A 23020-nucleotide genomic window follows, 5' to 3' on the forward strand; every position below is an offset into this window, starting at 1 on the left:
CGCCGGACACCCTGTATATATATATAAATTTTATAATAATTTATATATATTAATCTAACGTGAAAGATTATAGATAAAGGGAGCCTCACGAGCGAGACTTCGGAACTCTTCGATATTTGTCGTCTCGCTTGCTCCTTCATTCTTTCTCGCTATTGCTTTTGTCGACTCTCCAGCATCGCGCGGGGATCTTTCCTTATATAAACATCTTATAAAATAAAAACTGAAACTTTCATATTGTATTTTATTAGTATAAAAATAATTATAATGGATTAATGAGATTTTTGCGATTAAAATAACACCAAATATGACATAAATCGGATAATTTTAAATGAAATAAGTAATCATAATTTTAATAACATAATTGATTAAAAATAATCCGATTTATGTCATGTTTCGTGTCATTTTAATCGCAAGAATCTCATTAATCCATTATAATTATTTTTATGCAGATGAAATGGAAAATACAAGTTTCACTTTTTATATAGAAGATGTTTATATTTTGTAGATAAGGAAAGATCCCCGACGCTGAAGAGTCGACAAAAGCGAGAGCGAGAAAGAATGAAGGAGTAAGTGAGATGACAAACATGAAAGAGTTCCGAAGCCTCGCTCGCGTGACTCCTTTTATTTGTAATCTTTCACGTATATATGTCATCTTACTATAGAAAATAAAACTTTCGTATTTCGCATCTTATATATCTGAAAATAATTGTAATGGATTAATTACATTTTTGCGATTAAAATGACCAAATACGATATAAATCCGATTATTTTAAATGAAATAAGTAATCATAATTTTAATAACATAACTGATTAAAAATTATCCGATTTATGTCATGTTTAGTATTATTTTAATCGCAAGAATCTCATTAATCTGTTAAAATTATTTTGATATCGATAAAATACGAAAAACAGAAATTTTACGAACGATATGTAACCCGAGATATTATAGATAAGAGAGCCTCGCGAATGAGACTTCGGAACTGTTTGATGTTTGTCATCTCGCTTGCTCCTCGTTCTTTATTGTATTCTTTCATCCCCATTATTATATTCTTTTATTTCTTCGACTTTTATTCTTTCTATATTCTCGTCTTCCTACATAATAATACATTAATTTATTCGTCTTTATTTTATACAACATAAATGAGATATTGTGTATGTCATAAATAGAAAAAGTATTTAATTATGTGCATTTTTGTATGTACATGTGTTGTATTTAACTATAATTAAATAGAAAAAGAAAATAACTTGTGTATCTCATTTATGATGTATCAAATAAACATAAATAAATAAATTTATTTATTTTCATGTAGGGACACGAGAATAGAAAGAATAAAAATTAAGCAAATAAAAGAATATAATAATGGCAATAAAAGAATACAATATACAATAATGAACGAGCAGAAAGAGAGAGAGAGAGAGAGAGAGAGAGAGAGAGAGGCGCGAGTGAACGCGTAAGTGAATATGCGAGGAGCATGAAGCTAAGCGATACGTAGTACATAGCGAGCGAGCGATTAGAAAAAGACAGAGCGTATGATCGAGAGAAAAAAGATACTGCAATAATGTTAGTGCGTACATGTATATTACTCTACACGCATGAAAGAGACAAAGGTAGTACGATTATGTCTGTCCTTGTCGTGTAAGATTACAGCTCCGTCTATCGCGACATCACGCAACTAATCTACTGCTCTGTTTTACTCTTGAGCCTCCATCTCGCACACACACATATGCACGAAAATTTTATTTTGCAAAATCTTTTTTATAAAGCTTCTAAACTCACTTCTCTAAGTTCACTTATACTCTTTGATGAAATGCCGAGTGCGGAGTTTACTGATTAGGCACGTGTAGATTACAAATTTGTTATATTAAGTAAATGTTGACGCAGAAGCCGATAACAAAACTGTAATTTTCTCATTTTTTTTAACTTTTCATATGAAATGTTAAACTCCGCACTCCGTTATTATGTGTACCTTAATTGTGGAAAAGGATTTGTTGATATCTATAATCAACAAAAAGATTTTGCAAAATAAAGAATATTCGCGTTCTGTCGGTAATCCGGCATCCTCTTAAGCTGTGCAAAGCGCTAAGAAACGCGAGATTTGCGCGGCACTGCGGATTACGCAGGGTGCAAATAATAATGATACGTTGTGCTTAAGAGCACAACTTTAATAATGCAAAGGGATTCAAAGTTGACTACGCGCACTTTATTTTCCCGGAAGTCCTTTCAACGCACTCGCGTTATTATTTACGGCAGCGGAATGCGGATAGATGTTTTGATATTGCGCACCGTCTCCGTCTCGTGATAGTTTTTATAAGTGCTGTTACTTTAGCGTGTCAGCGTTCTCAATCGCACTCCGCGAACTGATTACCGAATCACTATCTGTTTTTCCAAAGATCCGGCTCGAAGGACCATTTAATGTAGCCGCGCCTTCGAATTACACGTCCACATTAACAGAATTTATTTGTTTCGCCGATCGGAGAGATAGGACGTAAATGATTTGTCCGGGTTTAGTTTGTTGAAAAGTGTTTATTCCTTTCGACACCAACTCCCGGACCGTCTTAGGTAATCGCACGCGACAGCAAGAAATGAGCGGACACGCGAATTATCGTTTAACTATAACTTTATGAGCGTTAGGCGTTCGGAGTGCTCCCGGTGAAGGCTTGCGACGAAGTGTCTTAACGAAAAGCCCTTCTTTCCGATCCACGCACAAGAATCCCGGTTGATACGGGTACTACAAAAAAGGAGGAATTTCGATCGTTCGATTCCGAGAGCCAATCGGCTATCGACAACGAGGTGTTTGTCAGAATCGAACGATACGAAGAAACCGCAAAAACGGAATGAAAACAAGGCTTCGCCCGTAACGTCTCGCTTTAGAACGTTCGAGAAACAAAATTAATAATATAATTTATAAAACGCTTACTTTCTTGAACACACTATAATAAAATATTTTTTCATTAAGTATTTTTCGAGTTATTTTATATCTTAATCTGACACATCTTGATATAAAAAATAAAATATCTCGTAAAATATTTAGTTTTCGATAATCTTACCATAATACTTTTATGTACAGAATAATGAGACAAATCAATTGTTTAAAAAAACAAATAATTGTTTAAAAAAAAACTTTGTATATAAGTATATTTTCTTAAAAATAATTATTTTTTTTATACCAATTGTGTTATACAAATAGCGTTTTGAAAAGGTCTTAAGAAGAGTTATAAGAATATACAATAAAAAATAAGGGGTTTCATTAAAAAAAATAAAGTTGACCTTGAAATGACTTCTAAATTTGACCTCAAGATCAAGATCAAGATTACCATCAAGTGCCCCACATTGAACCCTACTACTTTTGTATTTAACATTTTTTTCTATATCTCATTCCTTCCAAAATATTTCAGGGGTCCGGGACTTTTTCCCACCCTGTATAATATAATGTATATATTTTACTTTTAAAAAGCTTCTTTCTCTTCTTCGATGGAATAGCAGTTTAACGCAGAATTTAATGTTAGCGCGTTGTCAAGCGTTCCTTCCATTACACCGATTTTTAAACACAATTTTGCGTAATTGTATCTCATTAACTATTGAACCAAATAATTTAAAACTTGCACCACGTGTTGATTATTGAGTTGTGAATAACCTCCTACAATGGCAACACAAACGAATCAAACATTCGGAAATGCAAAGCGAGACTCGAAACTTAATTGTTCGACAGTGTATGTATATATACTGGGTGGCCCATTTTAATCCATCTAGTCGAATATCTCAAAAACCAAGCCCGGAAGAGAAAAATGTTTCAAACAAAAGTTGTGTGGCTTCAAGGGGGCCATAAGATGGTGACAATGATTTGACCTTGGAAAATCATGAAAATCATTGAAGGTCATGTGAAGGTCAACTTTAAAATCTTAAATGAAAACCCCCATTTTTTATTTAGTATTCTTGTAGCTGACATCGTGAGCTTTCCAAAACACTATAATAAAGTATTTTTTTATTAAGTACTTTTTGAGTAATTTTATATTTTAATCTGACATATTTTGATATAAAAAATTAAATATCTCGTAAAATATTTAGTTTTTGATAATCTTACCGTAATACTTCTATGTACAGAATAATGAGACAAATCAATTAGTATAAAAAAAATTGTTTTTAAGAAAATTATTTACAATGAATTTTTTTAAACAATTATTTGTTTTTTTTTTGCACTAATTAATTTGTCTTATTATTCTGTACATAGAAGTATTACGGTAAAATTATCGAAAACTGAATATTTTACGAAATATTTTATTTTTTATATCAAAATATGTCAGATTAAAATATAAAATAACTCAAAAAGTACTTAATGAAAAAATACTTTATTATAGTGTTTTGGAAAGTTCTCGATGTCAGCTACAAAAATACTAAATAAAAAATGGGGGTTTCCATTTAAGATTTTAAAGTTGACCTTCACATGACCTTCAAATGATTTTCCAAGGTCAAATCATTGTCACCATCTTATGGCCCCCCTTGAAGGCACACAACTTTTGTTTGAAACTTTTTTCTCTTCCGGGCTTGGTTTTTGAGATATTCGACTGGATGGATTAAAATGGGCCACCCAGTATATGTACAGGTTTATAGCGTTCTTCTATGCCTTCCGGTTCTCACACATCGTATACTTATGATATACAGGTTTACGGGATCTACAATTTAACGCCGATTTCGAACGGCGTTATAAGATAATGGCCAAGAACTATTCTATTTGCTTTGCTATTCCATCGAAGAAGAGAAAAAAGCCTTTTAAAAGTTGTCTAGTTCTGTCGGGAATTGAACCAGAAAAATTCGGTTTTGTAGCCCAGTACTCTGTTTACTATGCCACACGCTTCGCTTATACACGCGCGCGCGCGCGCACGTCTAGTATACTATTATATTAATGAATGGTTATATGTATCTAAAGAATGATTATTTATACCTGATTGAAATGGAACCAACATCCAGTTAAGTTAGCTCTAGGAAACTTCTTATTTAATGATTTTACTGCAGCCATTTCAAAATCGCTCATAACGAACTTAATATTTTGTTCAAGTTGTGGTATCAGTTGTGTAATTTTGTTCCACAAAGCATTATATAAAGTTGTTGTACGTATATCACATAATACGAATAATGTTGCAATACCCTGAAAAGATTAAATTATTTATTTTCGTTATCCATTTCTGATGCTTAAAAAAACTGAATGATTTAAATAAATATCTTACCGTATCCATGTATCGTATATGTACAGAATAAAGTTGCGCAATATGAGGCTTGCGTGGGAGAACCTTAAAAAAGATACGTAAAATAATTTTTATAATTAGACTCAATATTGCTCTATATGTTACCACAATCTTGACGTATTGTTACAACATTTTATAAAAATTCATATAGAATTTCTTAATTACAAAAAGAGGCAGTTATACTTACAAAAAAAGTTCCATCCACATAGATTTCAGTAGTAGAAGATAATGCTTGTAGTAAATAATCAGTTGATAAAATAATTGCAGTTTTCCCATCCGTTGTAATTATGTTTTCTATATAGATATTTTGCATAGTGCTAGAGTGTTTTAAAATATCATATAATGATGCCAAAGTCTCAGGTACGGACGGCCGGTTTTTTATACGTTCACGATGCATGCTACATCTCATAGATGCAAAACTCAAATATTGTGCTGCATCTGGATTACTAGAAAGAAAAGAGATATTATAAATAAAATGCACTATTAATACAAAAACCGTAATAAAAATCATACAAACATATAAATTGATTAAATTTTATAATTTTTGAATGAGTTTTATTTATTCATTGTGGCTAACAGTGATCAAGTACAATAGAAAAAATTTGTATTAAATTTTTACATATAAGATTTTAAAATTAATATAAAATTGAGTAGTAACATGTTAGAAATTGGTTTAGCCAAAAAGGAAGACATAGAGTATATTACTAAAATAATATTTTAGGCAATATCAATAGAAGTAAACAAACAAGTAAAATAAACAGTTGTGATATAAATAAAGATAAGAAATTTAGTCAAAGTTTCTCATTTGATAGTAATATATGTCTTAATACACACAGACTCAACTGTTTCTTTACTGTTAAATAATAAATAAAAAAAAATACGCCAAGTATATAAAAAAATCCCAACTTGTACGTAAAAAAAGTTTGATATTTATCCTTAAAAAATAACTTTAAAAAAAATTTTTCCTTGAAAAATAATTTTCATAAATAATAAAAAACTAAAAAATGCTTTTCCTGTAAAAAGTAACTCTAAAAGATAAAAATCAAAAATCAAAACTAAATATGAAATCAAGTTAACTAGCCAAGTACATAGAAACAGTTCAGTTTGTAATTTGAAATAATATTTGTTTGATAAAATCAGTCTTGCATTTATAGAAATATTATAGATTTTCTCGAGAAAATTTAAATGCGCTTTTTTTATAGAATTACGTTGTTATGTCTCCCCCTCCCAAATAAATATTATATATAATATATAAACTAGCACAATTATATTGCGGATTTTATTACAAATGGTACATCATAAAAGTACTTAACTCTTAATGCAATAACGTCGTTCACATCGATTAATTTCGAGTTTAAAAGTGCCCCCTGCCAAACTGATCGAGTTGTTTTGAAATTAATCATAAGCTTTACCAGATAGACCTATAACGAAAAAGTTTAAAATTAAAGTGACATAAAAAAGCTTGGCGTGCCCGAGTCGCATTATAAGTCATTTATTTTTATTAATATATTGATAATGATTTCTGATAATTAACATTGATAATGATTTCTGATAATCTTTTGGAAATTTTTATTTCAGATCGGGCACGTCAAGCATTTGTATGTCACTTTAATTTTAAATTTTTTCGTTACAGGCCTATCTGGTAAAGCTTATGATTAATTTCAAAACAACTCGATCAGTTTAGCAGGGGGCACTTTTAAACTCGAAATTAATCGATGTGGACGACGTTATTACATTAAGAGTTAAGTACTTTTATGATGTACCATTTGTAATAAAATCCGCAATATAATGGTGCTATTTTATATATTATATATAATATTTATTTGGAAGGGGGGGACATAACAACTTAATTCTATAAAAATTGTTATAGCCCGAACAGGCTATACACGAATTATTAAATATATTATTCTAAATACATATTATCTTATATGATTGCTCAACGTGTAACGCGAATACAGATCACGTTACGAGCGTTGACCGAACAAAGCGCTGACAACGCGAGCCACGCGCTAAGCCCGAGCGACCGTGCAATCATTTCATTGCGAAAACGCGGAAATCAGGGCAAGCGGAAGAAGGACATTGCGAAAATGCAACGTAGAAGTCCTACTTAAAAGCGAAATAAAAAGGAATAAAGAAATTGCGAAAGTGCAAGCAAAGAAGTCCTACTTAGAACTTCTTAGCTTGCATCCGGATATTGCCAAAATCAAGCGACACGACACACAGCCTTGTCGCTAAACGACCCCCTCCCGGGTAGCCAAAGGGAGTTAATAAAAAGACCCATCGCTAACGAACGGCGGGCAGTCTTTACCATTAATATTACGCGGGCAGTCTTGATCATTAATTAATATTACGCGGGTAGTCACAATAACTACCAAACGGGCAATCTTTATTCCTTTACGCGAGTAATATCTCTAACAACCGCGAGTGTCAAAACGAATATCAATAATTATTATAATATTGAATAGCCACGCAGTCGGCAGAAATATACACGAAGAAGCGAGAGGCGAGTCTCGAGACCGAAACTCGACTCTAGACACGCGCACGTTAAGATAACCGTTATCGTGATACGCGACGCGAGCGAAAGTGCGGGAACATTGTAAATAAACCAAACCACAAATAAATCTGATATTAATCTATTTATTTAATGTGGAAAGTGTCCGAATTATTTAAATAAAGTTCTCAGGCGGAGCCCGAATTCCCAAATTCCTTCCGGGAAACGATCCCAACTACCGTGCCTCTCCGGAGGCACAACAAAATAAAGCGCATTTAAATTTTCTCGAGAAAATCTATAATATTTCTATAAATGCAAGACTGATTTTATCAAACAAATATTATTTCAAATTACAAACTGAACTGTTTCTATGTACTTGGCTAGTTAACTTGATTTCAGATTTAGTTTTGATTTTTGATTTTTTAAAGGTTTTTATCTTTTAGAGTTATTTTTTACAGGAAAAGCATTTTTTAGTTTTTTATTATTTATGAAAATTATTTTTCAAGGAAAAATTTTTTTTAAAGTTATTTTTTAAGGATAAATATCAAACTTTTTTACGTACAAGTTGGGATTTTTTTATATACTTCGCGTATTTTCTTTTACCTTTGTGAGGTTTTTTTGTGGGATCTCATTGCTTTTTGTAAAAATTTAAAATTTAACCTTTTTCCTGCAAGATATAAAATACTACATTATGCAGTATTTATATGGATGCGATTTTTTTTTAATTTATTCAATAGAAAGGAAATTTTTTTTAAAAGGGAATTATATAAACAATACATATTTACAAAACTTATACCATATTGAATATAAGTATTGAATACAAGATTATAAATGATCTTAAGTATCAAGCACTTATCTATCTTATTTTTATAGATAATTTTAATACAGAAATTAAACTCTATACAAACCGTATAATCCATAATAATAATATAACTGAATAAATATCAAAATATAGAAAGCAATAGGAAGGAAATTGTTTTTATTACGAAGGTGGACTTGTTTCTTATTCATACATTTAATATGGATATGACACAAGTCCATTCTCTTGAATAAACGCATACATTTTAACAGTATATAACTCCTTCTAATAAATGATATAAGCAAAAAAGGTCAAATATTTTTTGCATTTATTGATTTATTAAATATGTTTATATATCGCGGAATAATGCAACACAAGAAGAAAAGTAATAAAGTGGTTAATAAAGTCACTAAAGAAAATCGCGGAATAGTGCAAGGAAGGGAAGTGATTTCTTCTAATCAATGTCATATTAAGCAAAGTTGATTATACTAGCAAAACTGAGCAAATGTTTACATTTGAGTAAATCTATGCATTGTCAATTAACATATTTGTCATAAATACATTGTTGAAAAATGATTATGGAAGATTTTCGCTGACTATGTTTTCGAAAACGATAAGTTAATAATTATACTCGCGAACGCGCATTTGTATATAATGTTTATTTTATTTTACATGAATGTAATTAATGCATAATTAATATTTTTAAGTTAACATAAATATGGCTAAGCAATGAGTTTATGTTAATAGCAAAATAAATCTTGTGAGAATTTTACCAAAAATACCATAAAAACAACAGCATTAAATACACATTTTTAATTGACATAAAAATAATGAAATGATGAAATCATATCAAAGCACTTCTATAATCTACAAATATTTTGTGAATCTGAAATTATTCGTAACGTTTAGTTTTGGAAATGTATAAATCTTTATTTAGATTTTATATATAAATGTAATCAATGCGTAATTAATATTTTTAGGTCTACAAATAGCTAAGCAATCAGTTGCATGTTATATTAAATAAGAAAATAAATCTTGTGGGAATTTTATCAAAAATATTACATAGACAGTTGAATTGAAAGCGTCAGAATTGGAACCCGAAATAGAAATGTTGAGCATTAGTCAAGGAAAAGAAATAAGGTAATAATTTGGTTTATAAATTATATAATAAAGATTATTTATTTTCTTAGACTAAATTCTTTAGGGACAAGATTTATTGTTAATTTATTTAACTTTTTTTGACATAATGGTTGAACTTGTTTTTTAGAACAATAAGAAATGTGGAAATTGATGGTTTATTCGGATAGAGCTGCCTTTTGCAATATGATGTTATCGGAGAGTATTAGAATATCTGTCATCGACAAAAAGTAATTCAAATTTGAATCAAAATGAGGAGGAAGAATTGATTAATGATACTAAACTTCCTCCTCATTTTGATTCAAATTTGAATTACTTTTTGTTGATGACAGATATTCTAATGTTCTCTGATAACATTATATTGCAAAAGGCAGCTCTATCCAAATAATCAATTTCCACATTTTTCATGTTTTAAAAAATAAGTTCAACCATTATATCAAAAAAAGTTAAATAGATTAACAATAAGCCTCGTCCTTAGAGAATTTAGTCTAAGAAAATAAATAACCTTTATTATATAATTTATAAACAAAATTATTACCTTATTTCTCTTCTTTGACTAATGCTTAACATTCCTATTTCAAGCTCTATGACGCTATAATTGTGACGCTCTCAATTCAACTGTATATAATGTAATATTTTTGATAGAATTCCCAAGATATGTTTTGCTATATTAACGTAGATATGCAACTCATTGTTTAGCCATTTGTAAATAATTTAAAAATATTAATTACGTATTAAATACATTTATTTCTCTTTTTTTATAAAATATAATTATAGGTAGAATATTTAAATAAAAATTTAATATATATATAAAAGTTATAATTGTCCTTTTTATTTTACACAAACATATAATTAAATATAGTTTTTTTCAAGTCACACTTAATTCGTCTTTCTGTCTTTCAATATGTATGCAAAGAAAGCCAAAATATACATATATATACGTATATATACTAACAAACGGATTAATAAATTAAAGCGATTAAAATTTTGTTGCAATAAGATTCACTTTGAGAATAATAAATACTATCTACGTATGTATACTTTGGCTTTCTTCGCATATGTATAACTAATATTGTAATAGCATGTTGTGCAATGTGATATATAATTATCATAGGTTTTTCTTTTTCTTAAATAATGTAATATAGTTATACGTATAAAGAAAGCTAAAGTATACATACTATGTATGTATACTGATGAACAGATTAATAAACTAAAACGATCAAAATTTTGTTGCAGTAAGATCCACTTTGAGAATAATAAATAAATACTACGTATGAATACTTTGGCTTCCTTTGCATACGTGTATTATTATAATAGCATGTTGCAATGCGAGATATATATTCATAAGTTTTATGAACATTATCAGAGAGAAATCACTGACATTATTATATTTTTGATTATATAGTTGTGAAATAAAACTTGTGAATTCCTACGATTTTATCAAAAATGTAATAATGTCAATAATTTGTCTCTGATAATGTTCATAAAACTTATGAATATATATCTCGCATTGCAACATGCTATTATAATATTACACGTGATTCAATGTGTTGAAATTTGTGAAACACGAATACCGAAAATAAATTTATGCTATAATTATAACTATATAATTATAGCTTAAATTTATTTTCGGTATTCGTGTTTCACAAATTTCAAGCTATTCAACACATTGAATTCAACTTCAGTTCAATCACTTAACATAAGAGCAAAGATTCCCCTTACCCCATTATAAATAGTAAATATTTCTTTTACTTCGACAGTTATTAATCGTTTTTATGTCCATCCGAAGTTAAGTGCTTTATGGTCACTTCCCTCTATCTGTGTGCTATGAAAAGAACATAATTTTAATATTTAATTTAATTTACATATCTGGTTTTATATGTGCTACTGAATGTTTTATATGTGCTACTATATTGTACTTACTGTCTGTTACTGCCAAATCTCTATAACCCAATATATTACGTTGTTTAGCAAAGTTCTTCAGCTGGGATTGCATACGGTCTTATACTGTATGCAATCCCAATTGAAGAAATCCCAGCTAAAAGTATACCGGCCTTCTTGAAAGGATTGATTGATTTTGCTTTATCCTGCAAATAAGCGCTATAATTTAGATAATATTCAGATATAATCAAGAAATAATATACTTATAAAACAATAAATAAACATATATAAGCAGACATATATGTATAAGCAGATATATATACAAAATTTCAATCTACTTACTCGATAGGACCAAATATATTTTCTGCAGCAGATTCAAATATAACATTAACCTTATAATGTTATTATATCTTGACGTCCCGAACATTAACCTTATATCGTTTTTATATGGACCGTTTATTTTGAAAGTGGTGCAAGTCCATTTTCTTTTGTTTCGAGAAAATTAAATGTTAGCAGATCTGAAAATTAAAAAATATAGGTTAATTATGCGAAGTCTGGGAATGTTTGTACTAATTTATCAATATGTAATTTGATTATATAAATTTCTTTTATGCGAATTTAATTAAAATAATATATATTTCCAGGCTGCAAATGGACTTACACCACTTTCATAATTAGTCAATTGTAAATATCATTTAATTTCAATTTTGAAATAACAAATATCACTTAAAATATATTTGATATTAATCCAATTTTGTTTATAAATAATAACAAGAAATAAAATAGAATTAGTATTTTTTATTTTGAACGTTAATTATATTTATATATTGTTAAACTTAACACAAGATATTGGTATTATTAATTATTTATGCTCTTCATGTGGCAGTGTTTTGAAATATTAATTATGCGAAGTCTGGGAATGTTTGTACTAATTTATCAATATGTAATTTGATTATATAAATTTCTTTTAGGCAAATTTAATTAAAATAATATATATTTCCAGGCTGCAAATGGACTTACACCACTTTCATAATTAGTCAATTGTAAATATTATTTAATTTCAATTTTGAAATAACAAATATCACTTAAAATATATTTCATATTAATCCAATTTTGTTTATAAATAATAACTAGTTATAAACAAAAAGTTTACACTAAATTAAGCATAAATTACGTCATATCTCATTTTTTAAAAAAAAGGACTTACACCACTTTCAAAATAAACGGTCCATATCTTGACGTCGCGATGCTACCGCAACAAATACTGTACGCAATAAATACTGTAGATATTAATACGTTCAACTTCGATTAAAAACAGGCAATACAGCGCACTAGCGCTACCACGCGGCCTGAGTTGTTAGTATTTTTTTAGTAGAGGAGAACGCTGGTCTCGTAGTTAAGTGGTTCGTGATTATATTATGTTTTAAAAGTAATATTGAAGTTTATCTTAACGAAAGTACATCAAATGTTAAAGCAAAATTAATATCAAATTGTAATATTAAGGAAAATATGTGTATATGTAACGATTGTTATAAAATATTTTTAGACAAATATTTTAATGTTTTATTAAAAGCCTATATTAATAAAATTAATGATAGTAAGAAGAAAAGGTTAATTATGACAAAAAATGTTAAATTAAAGAAAATATCTCACAATTATATACGTATTTTTATTTATCATTTACATTGTTACCCACCCAGTAACACTCTATGAAGCAAGAGTTTATCACCTCAGATTAATAGATGGCGCTGTTTCAGTGGTTGCCTTGCAAGACAAAGGATTTTTCAAGAGTTTAATGTATTAATATCTACAGTATTTGCCGCGTACTGCTTGATACGTATCATATACGTATGCACGCACATACACATTGTCTCTCAAGGCATATTTGCACACTCAAGCGAATAATCGTACATGAGCGCTGCAAACGCGCCGTGAGGGACAAACTCGCTTTGCGTGTGTGCGTGTGAGCATACGTACGTGAGAGTCTGAAACTTATCTTATTATGATAATGATGAAAAACGAAAAATGTCATTTCTGGCATACGATTATCATTCCTCAGGATTGACTGCACTAATCTTATTCAAACTGGACGCAATAGAAAGCTTGCATCCACATTGTATAAGAAAAGTGCCAGATTTTTGATTAACGGCTTGGTTCCTGAGGAATTTTAATCGAAAGTTTATTAGACGTAAAACTCCGGATAAGCTACTTGGTAGCGTCGCGGCCCCTGTACATAGGCAACATAGGCAAACCGTTGACAAGCCGAAACGTTTTTTTTATATACTTGGCGTCGCGACGCTGCCGCATCGCTTGATGTGAATAAAAAACAATATGTTAAGAAGTATATATTTATAAAAGTGATGCAAATGTAAATAAAAGTACACTGTAGGATAATTGTACATATATTAATAAACATTCAAAATAATTATTTGAATTAAGAAATGCGGAACATGAAATTGCACCAACATTAAAGATGCAAACATTATAAATAATAATTCAACACAAAACTGTATTAAAGAAATTCCTAAAAAGATTAAAAACATTTATCTCTTGATAGTAATTTCTTCAAACAATTATGCAATAGAGACTTATAAATTAACAATAGGATTCATATATCAACAAATAGATTTTTATACAGAATCCATTTTATTTTTAGGAATAGCTGTGATTGATCAGTTTTACAACTTCGGATGTTATTAAACCCGATTAGAGGTGACATGTAAACGTAATCTATGCATGCTTATATGAGAGGTGCGTTCAGTAGAACCAACCGCTTATAGCAATTGAACGTAATTGGCTCTTACTTTTAGAACCAACAAATCAACGCAGAGAGTTGATAAGACGACAACTCGGCAATTGTTCTGCTGAACGCAGCCAATAAATGCAGTGCAAGCGCGTGCGGTTTCCCGCAGAATATATAACTTTTTACCTAATATGCTCATGTCGTTACGTGTCTGAAATGCTCTTATCGTAATACCGCTTTTGTCGTAAGTAATTGTACTCATGTTATATCTCCAACTAACTTATAATTGGAAAGAAGATATATCAAAATACTTTGCAAAGAATAGCATCATTCTTCACTAAATATATTTTTGCCTGTCTACGTTTTGTTATCAAAGTAAGTAATAAAGTACTGGTGGTACGAGAAATTTTATATTTGTTACATATTAATGTGTTTAATTTGAGTATTAAATAAATATATACATTTTCATAAACACAGTATCTTTTTTTTAGAAAATTAATTTAATTGTCTATTTTGTTATATGAAATATTTAATCAGCATGTGACTGTGTCTATTAATATGGCTTTCTAGACATGTTAATAAATTTATAGAATAAATTGCACAAAATTAAACACAATATGACTCTGTGATTATTCAATACTATATACTGCAATACGAATTCTGCTTATGTGCAAAAAAGTTGTATACTTCAAATTTTACTGTGAGTACTTTGCAGCTACGGAACACAGTGATACACTGTGTGACACAGTTATACAATATCGATTTATAGCTGGTACGCTGTTTCCAATCTATATGTTCAATATATGTCTATATCAACGATTTGTAATAATAATTTAAACTCGCAGAAGGTATTTTCGCTGTAAAAGTTAGTATTATCCAACAAAAATTTTTTATGAGTTATTAACTTCTTTATCAAATATGTAGAGAAGAGATTAAAAACTAATCAAATTATGTAAATTAAGTAAAATAGAGTTACAATTTTATTTTATTAACAGAATTTATAAGTTTTATTAATCAATTGAGTGACGACACAGTCGAACACATCATTTTAGCTGTGTACGAGTGTATTGACTTGTGTCATAGTTGGAAAGCATTGAGTCGTACATTGTGTTACACAGTATCACCTGTACGTTGCTGGAAAGCACTCTGTTTTTTATGTATTGCACTATTTTCAAAAAAGAATTGTTCATTTGTAATTCTATGGAAGAATTATGTGTAAAAATTCCTAAAAGAAATAATAACAATTAACAATTGCATTTAAAAAAACATTGAACATTGAACATTTACATATTCTGCATGATTGAAATGTTCTTTTACATCATGATAAATGTAAATACAAATAGTAATGAATGCTAAAACCCTATTCTGAACACAATATAATCATTATGCTTCATTAATGATAGTAAGGATATTTATGCCATTAATGAATGTTGTGACATTCTAAGAATTTATAAGGAATGTTTATAGATGTTGCAAGACTATTAAAGATTTCAACATAAACTAATTCTCCACAAATTTTTATTTTATTTTTCCAAGTTATATTTTTAATATTAATATTTTTTTTTTTAATTATTTTCCAGATGGAAGAAATATGTGGAAATAAAACTGGTACCATTATTTATGTTTACAATGATTATACTTACAACAAGGATTCTCGAAATCCGAATATCTTACGATGTAATACTCGTCGATCTTCGAAATGTTCTGGCACTCTTAAAGTTGATAAGGATGGCAAAATACATTTAGTTCAAGATCATACTCATATTGAGATAAAATGGAAAGTAAGACAGTCTATCATGAAACAAAAAATGTTGCAACAGTAGTATTACTAGGAGAGTTCTAACGCAGGTCCTCCGAGGGATATGCGGGTCGAGGGCAAACCTTGCCGGCGAGGGGGCATGACGTCACGCGGGCGGAGGGGGATTTTGGTGCCGCGGGGGAATGACATCACGCGGGTGAAAGCCGATAAGGAACAATCATTCGTCCAAAGTCCTCCTTTTCCTTTACTTAATAAATATAGCATTTCTATTGATTTGTGATAAATGCTTGTATCTATATTTATCACATTTTTCTATGCTATTTGATAAATATTATTTGTCAGTATTAATGTTTGATTATTTAAAAAATATGACAGTATACATATATTATTATATTATATTTATATTATATTATGAACAAATAGCGTCTCGCAAGATATAATGTTGCTTTCATGTATAGCACAATAATAAAAATCAAATAAGATTTGAATATGTTAAACATAAAAATATATTTTATACATGAAATTCATTACTTTTTTAACACTTTCTATACTCTCTTCTATACTTCTTTCCGATTCTCCATCGATCAACATATGTACATATCAATAGATATTAAAACTATCGCGTGATACGAACGCCAAAGCGCCCGAGTCCCTTTGGAAGAGAAAGTGGAATTTTTTGGTGGCAAACTAAAAGATACCGACTAGATAATAAAATTCTTCTAACGAAATACCCATATTATTATTTATCAATAGATATTAAAACTATCGCGTGATACGAACGCCAAAGCGCCCGAGTCCCTTTGGAAGAGAAAGTGGAATTTTTTGGTAGAAAACTAAAAGATACCGACTAGATAATAAAATTCTTCTAACGAAATACCCATATTATTATTATTATTATTATTATTATTAGATTTTAAAAATGTCGATTATTTCTGTGCTTCCTTCTTTCCTTTCTCATAAGAAAATAGAATTTTCTCTAACATGATCACGTGCGAAGGAACCCTCGAACCGATATCCAAACTCACCAATCGACGATCACTACGAGTAAAATACGAAAAGTAGGAGAAACACTCCGTCTAATGAGAACACTGGCATGATTTTTAACTTATTAAAGTTGGAAGATCCCCACTTATGCACAAGTCCAATTCGTTAAACCTTAGAGAGACCTTACTCCCACGCAATTTTTCTAAGAAGAGCCGTTTAAAGGTGATAGATGAAATATATATAAATGAAGAACGAAGGGTGTCAAAATTATAGTAGTACACGATTTGAAAGTGTATACATCGGTTAAAAAAGTTTTGTGTTCCAAGTGTTCGACGGCGATCAGATTTTACGTTTAAAAAGTATAGTGGATTCTTTATAATTTTTGTGTGTGTCAAGTGTTCAACGGCGACCAGATTTTGACAAATTCTGCCAATCTGCGAAGGATGGAAATAAATAATTTTGAGGCAATACTAGACGAGTCATCTGATGAAGATCACGCATTATCAGACGACAGTGATTACAACGGGAATGGTGCACTTGGACACAGTATAATTGGACACGGTGCAAATGGACACGTTACAAATGGACACGAGATTTTGCACACGGTTCAATTGGACACAGTACATTTGGACACAGTAATTTTGGATACAGTAGCTTTTGGACACATAAGAAAATACGCATCGTTTACTTGGACACCGCTCAATTGGACACTGTTCATTTGGACACCGTTCGTTTGGACACAGAAAGATGCGCACCGTTCATTTGGACACCGTTCGTTTGGACACCGTTATTTGCCCACCGTTCGTTTGGACACCGTTCATTTGCCCACCGTTCGTTTGGACACCGTTCATTTGCCCACTGTTCGTTTGGACACCGTTCATTTGCCCACCGTTCGTTTGGACACCGTTCACTTGCCCACCGTTCGTTTGGACACCGTTCGTTTGGACACCAAAATATGATTTAAATTATACGACGTAATCCACACCAAATTTTTGTTTTAAATAAGAAATAGGTTTGGGTTAGGTTATATCTTCCGGAAGTGGAGCCCCCCCGCAGGGGGGACGGAACCCACTGTATCCATGCATGACATCCAAATATGCGAAAGGCTAAACAAAGTGCTAAAAGCAATGTAAAATTAATGACATCAGTATCAGAGATATATAAGTATGAAAATATTTTATTTTGACAGATATTATAACCTTCAAATGTATCTCCTTTTCACGATTTCATATTTTACATAGATTTACCAGTATAAAGTGTTATAAGAATACTGATTATATTTTCCCAAAATGATTTTTATTTCTCTCCATCTGTTACATATTCAAACAAACAGTGCGCATGTTTCTGTGTACAAATGAACGGTGTCCAAACGAACGGTGGGCAAATGAACGATGTCCAAACGAACGGTGGGCAAATGAACGGTGTCCAAACGAACAGTGGGCAAATGAACGGTGTCCAAACGAACGGTGGGCAAATGAACGGTGTCCAAACGAACGGTGGGCAAATAACGGTGTCCAAACGAACGGTGTCCAAATGAACGGTGCGCATCTTTCTGTGTCCAAACGAACGGTGTCCAAATGAACAGTGTCCAATTGAGCGGTGTCCAAGTAAACGATGCGTATTTTCTTATGTGTCCAAAAGCTACTGTATCTAAAATTACTGTGTCCAAATGCACTGTGTCCAATTGAACCGTGTGCACAATCTCGTGTCCATTTGCACCGTGTCCAATTGTACTGTGTCCAAGTGAAGGCCACTCGATTACAACAGCGATCAAAGCGAGGACCTCACGGAAATTGTTCAGAAGACAGTGTTTCATTCAGAAATTATTGCGTTGAACGGACGTACAAAATTTTGTGCCATATACTTTTATTATTCTACGGGTAGTGATTATGCTGTATGTGCTTCGTGTATGATAGCTATAGCAGACACTGACTATGGATACATGTATGCTGTTCGGAAGCATGTAACTGAACTGTACGACGTAATAAGTGGTCGATCCTGCTCCAATTGCAGACAAGCATTATATCAGGTAATGCCGTGCAACATATGTCCGATTTGTACACAGTAAAACAAAAAAACATGGAAAACTCCGAGCAGACTGAACGTGACTTGTTGGAGCTGTCGCATCAAGTCGCCACTTTGGGCGAGTATTTTGCATGGGCGTAGCGATGCGAAGAATTTATCAAACAGCTCGAGGAATCCAGTCGTATCAAGCGTCCGCGGCTCTCGATCGGAGTTCGGCAATCTTTGGTGGCCAGAATCACACGACTCGAGAGTGCGAGGACTCGATTAGAGAGACAATTTATATATAGTGGTGGTAATTACAGTGGTGATTGCAATACCGCGGAAAGACTCATTTGGCGGGAGATTGATACGGCGTTTGAGAGCCGTATATTGACTGGTGCGGTTATAAATTATAATCACATCGAGCCTCGTCAATTTCTCGAGGACGCCAAAGACATTGTGCTCGAACACGTGAAAAATGTGCTGAAAAAACACTTTAATGTGAAAGTGAACACTGTGTTCAATGGTGAATTCGTGTCGGGCGATAAACGGGCAAATAAAAGTGTAAATACGAGAAACTGTGAACTCTTTAGCACGTCCGATCTATACGAGTGGTACGAGCGACGCATCGTCGAGCCCACCCTTGCCTCGCTCGAAGAATTTCAAGAACGCGATAGCGGATGGGCATTGTCGCGAATTCTTGATTTAATTATAAATATAAATAAATATAATCCAATGCGCGCGGGGTGCCATATTAAATTACCGCGAGAAATAACACAATGAAGAGAGCGGTAATAAACGTGCAATCCAAAGACAATGCGTGTTTCGCGTGGGCGGTGGTCGCTGCTTTGTATCCAGCTGCACGAGACGTAGGTCGGGAGTCTTCGTATCCACATTATACGACAGTGCTAAATCTCCAGAACATTGAATTTCCGATGACATTGAGTCAAATTAAAAAATTTGAACTTTATAACGACATTTCGATAAATGTATACTGCATCGAGAAAGAGAAAGAGAAAGAGAATAACATTATCCCGATACGTCTGCGCGAGCAAAAGAAGGATAGACACGTCAACTTGTTGTATATACAAGATTCGCAAGACCTCGGACATTTCGCGTGGATCAAGAATTTATCCCGCCTCGTGAGCTCGCAACTGAGCAAACGTAATGGCCAAAAATATATCTGCGATCGGTACGTATATTTAATAAAAATGCAATATATATATATATATATATATATATATATATATATATACGATAGAAAAATTAATTATTTTCATTTTTTTACAGATGTTTACACTATTTTGGATCGGACGACAAGTTGCAATCGCACATTGTAGATTGTCGAGAAATGAACGAGTGCGCCATCCGGTTACCGAGCGATAAAGACAAGTGGCTCGCGTTCAACAACTACAACAGAAAGGAGCGACTTCCCTTCGTCGTATACGCCGACTTGGAGTGCGTGCTGAGGAAGACCGACGGTGATCCGAGGACGTCTACGTACACGTTTCAGCATCATCAAGTATTTAGCGTAGCTTATTATGTACATTGTTCGTACGACGAATCGTTATCCGCGTATCATTCTCGCCGTAGTACCGATTGCGTTTCGTGGTTCGTAGAAAAATTAAAAAATTTAGCGCAACGCGTAAAAACTATTTTAACCATGAATGTCCCCATGGTAAATTTAACGCGAGATGAGCGGGAAAAATTTCACAGCGCGACACACTGTCACATTTGCGAAAAACCGTTCGCGCAAGACGGTACACGCGTACGCGATCATTGCCATCTTACCGGGCGGTATCGAGGTCCCGCGCATTCAAACTGCAATTTAAATTATAAAGACTCTTTTTGCATTCCCATAGTATTTCACAATTTATCCGGTTACGATTCACATTTTATCATCAAAGAAATAGCTATCGCGTTCGAAGGCTCGATCGATGTACTACCGATAACAAAAGAAAAGTATATTTCATTCACGAAACATGTTAAAGTTAAAGATACCGTTGAAAAATCAGATTGGCGAAGCGATATAAAGTTACGGTTCATCGATTCATACAAATTTCTCAGTACTAGTCTCGAAAAATTAGCATCGTTTTTAAATAATGATAAACTTCAAATTTTAAAATCGGAATTTCAAAATTTATCAATTGAAGAGTTCAATTTATTGACGCGAAAAGGTATTTTCCCATACGAATACATTGACTGTGTCGATAGGTTGCACGATACATGTTTACCACCGCGCGAATCATTTTACAGTTCTTTGACCGGTGACACCGTATCCGAGAGCAATTACGCGCACGCTGAAAACGTCTGTAGGCGGTTCTCCCCACGAACCTTGGGCGAATACAGCGATCTGTATTTAAAAACGGATGTCTTGTTATTAGCAGATATTTTTGAAAATTTCCGCGACAAATGTATCGAGAGTTATGGGCTCGACCCCGCGTATTATTATACTCTTCCCGGATACACGTGGGACGCCATGTTAAAACATACAAATATTACGTTCAAATTACTTACTGATATCGATATGGTTATGTTTGTCGAACGGGGAATACGCGGTGGCCTGAGTCAATGTTCCGGCAGATACGCGCGAGCCAATAACAAGTACACGCCGTCTTACGATCCATCGAAACCGTCATCGTACATGATGTATTTCGATGTAAACAACTTGTACGGTTGGGCGATGTGTCAACCGCTGCCCTATGCCGAATTTCGATGGGTCGACGATATCTCTGACTTTGACGTTAGCGCAATCGCTTCGGATTCGCCCATAGGTTATATTCTCGAGGTTGATCTAGAGTATCCGCAACATCTTCACGATGCGCACGCTGACCTACCGTTCTGTCCGACGCGCGGTAAGCCGCCCGGCAAGCGGCAAGACAAACTCCTCGCAACCTTATACGATAAGAAGCGTTATGTCATACACTATCGCAACCTGCAACAATGCACGCGTCACGGCCTTCGCGTCGCAAAGATACATCGCGTATTGCAATTCGTTCAATCCGCATGGCTCCGCGATTACATCGAACTCAACACCCGGTTTAGAACGCGCGCGACAAACAATTTCGAGAAAAATCTGTACAAGTTAATGAACAACGCGGTATTCGGTAAAACTATGGAAAACGTGCGCAATCACGTCGATGTAAAATTATTAACAAAGTGGGACGGACGATATGGCGCGGAGGCGATGATCGCGACACCAAATTTTCACAGCAGGAGCGTCTTTTCGGAAAATTTGATCGCTGTCGAATTGCGCAAATTCGAGATAAAATTCAATAAACCGATCTACGTCGGCATGTGCATCCTCGACATTTCTAAAACGTGTTTGTATGAATTTCATCACGAATACATGGTACCGTTATATCGAGAGAAATGTAAAATAATGTACACCGATACAGATAGTTTAATTTATCACATCGAGTGCGAGGATGTGTACAAGAACATGAAACGCGATATTGCTAAATTCGACACGAGCGATTATCCGGTTAACAATGCGTACGGTATACCGCTCGAGAACAAGAAAGTGCCGGGTTTGATGAAGGACGAAAATAATGGTGCGATCATGACTGAATTTGTCGGGCTTAGAGCAAAAATGTATGCATTGCGAGTAGATAATAAAAAAGATACAAAAAAGGTTAAAGGCGTCAAGAGTAACGTCGTGGCGAGAACGATAACGTTCGACGATTACACGCGGTGTTTGCGCGATGAAATTGAGATGACTCGACGACAGTCTTGCATAAGATCCAAATTGCACGAAGTGTATACAATCAGCGAGACAAAAATTGCTCTGAGTCCGTACGACGACAAGCGATATATCGTACCTGATTCGACCGACACGCTACCGTGGGGACATTTCCGAATACCCTTATAATATAATGTATATATATATATGTGTGTGTGTGTGTGTGTGTGTGTGTGTGTGTGTGTGTGTGTGTCGGGAAAACAAAATAAATATAATTATATCTTTCTTTTATATTTTAT

General features: G+C 32.7%; 2 protein-coding genes and 1 pseudogene across 2 annotated transcripts in view; 2 read left to right on the plus strand and 1 right to left on the minus strand.

The window, feature by feature from the left end:
• LOC138936990 (uncharacterized) overlaps positions 1 to 12812 on the minus strand; it is a 36525-nt gene extending 23713 nt beyond the window's left edge. The window contains exons 1-7 of the mRNA XM_070302832.1: positions 12757 to 12812; positions 11892 to 12067; positions 11592 to 11755; positions 11391 to 11486; positions 5429 to 5687; positions 5224 to 5286; positions 4941 to 5144 (exon numbers count right to left, since the gene is read on the minus strand). Coding sequence (XP_070158933.1) covers positions 4941 to 5144; positions 5224 to 5286; positions 5429 to 5687; positions 11391 to 11395 — 531 coding nt within the window. The 5' untranslated portion in view covers positions 11396 to 11486; positions 11592 to 11755; positions 11892 to 12067; positions 12757 to 12812. The remainder of the gene's footprint in view (positions 1 to 4940; positions 5145 to 5223; positions 5287 to 5428; positions 5688 to 11390; positions 11487 to 11591; positions 11756 to 11891; positions 12068 to 12756) is intronic.
• Positions 12813 to 15872: 3060 nt separating this feature from the next.
• Positions 15873 to 23020, plus strand: part of LOC138936991 (uncharacterized) — a 36204-nt pseudogene continuing 29056 nt past the window's right edge.
• On the plus strand, positions 22112 to 22910 carry LOC138937197 (uncharacterized). The gene has a single exon (XM_070303205.1). It carries the CDS (start codon positions 22128 to 22130, stop codon positions 22908 to 22910), a length of 783 nt encoding a protein of 260 aa, XP_070159306.1. The 5' UTR covers positions 22112 to 22127.

This window comes from Polyergus mexicanus, unplaced genomic scaffold (assembly GCF_030449975.1).
Source record: "Polyergus mexicanus isolate NDT 795.1 unplaced genomic scaffold, iyPolMexi1.0 SCAF_10, whole genome shotgun sequence".
Classification (NCBI taxonomy): Eukaryota; Metazoa; Arthropoda; class Insecta; order Hymenoptera; family Formicidae; genus Polyergus; species Polyergus mexicanus.

Bases quoted from the DNA above. Each gene is read 5' to 3' on its own strand.
- LOC138937197 (XM_070303205.1), top strand. From the start codon at position 22,128: ATGAACAACGCGGTATTCGGTAAAACTATGGAAAACGTGCGCAATCAC.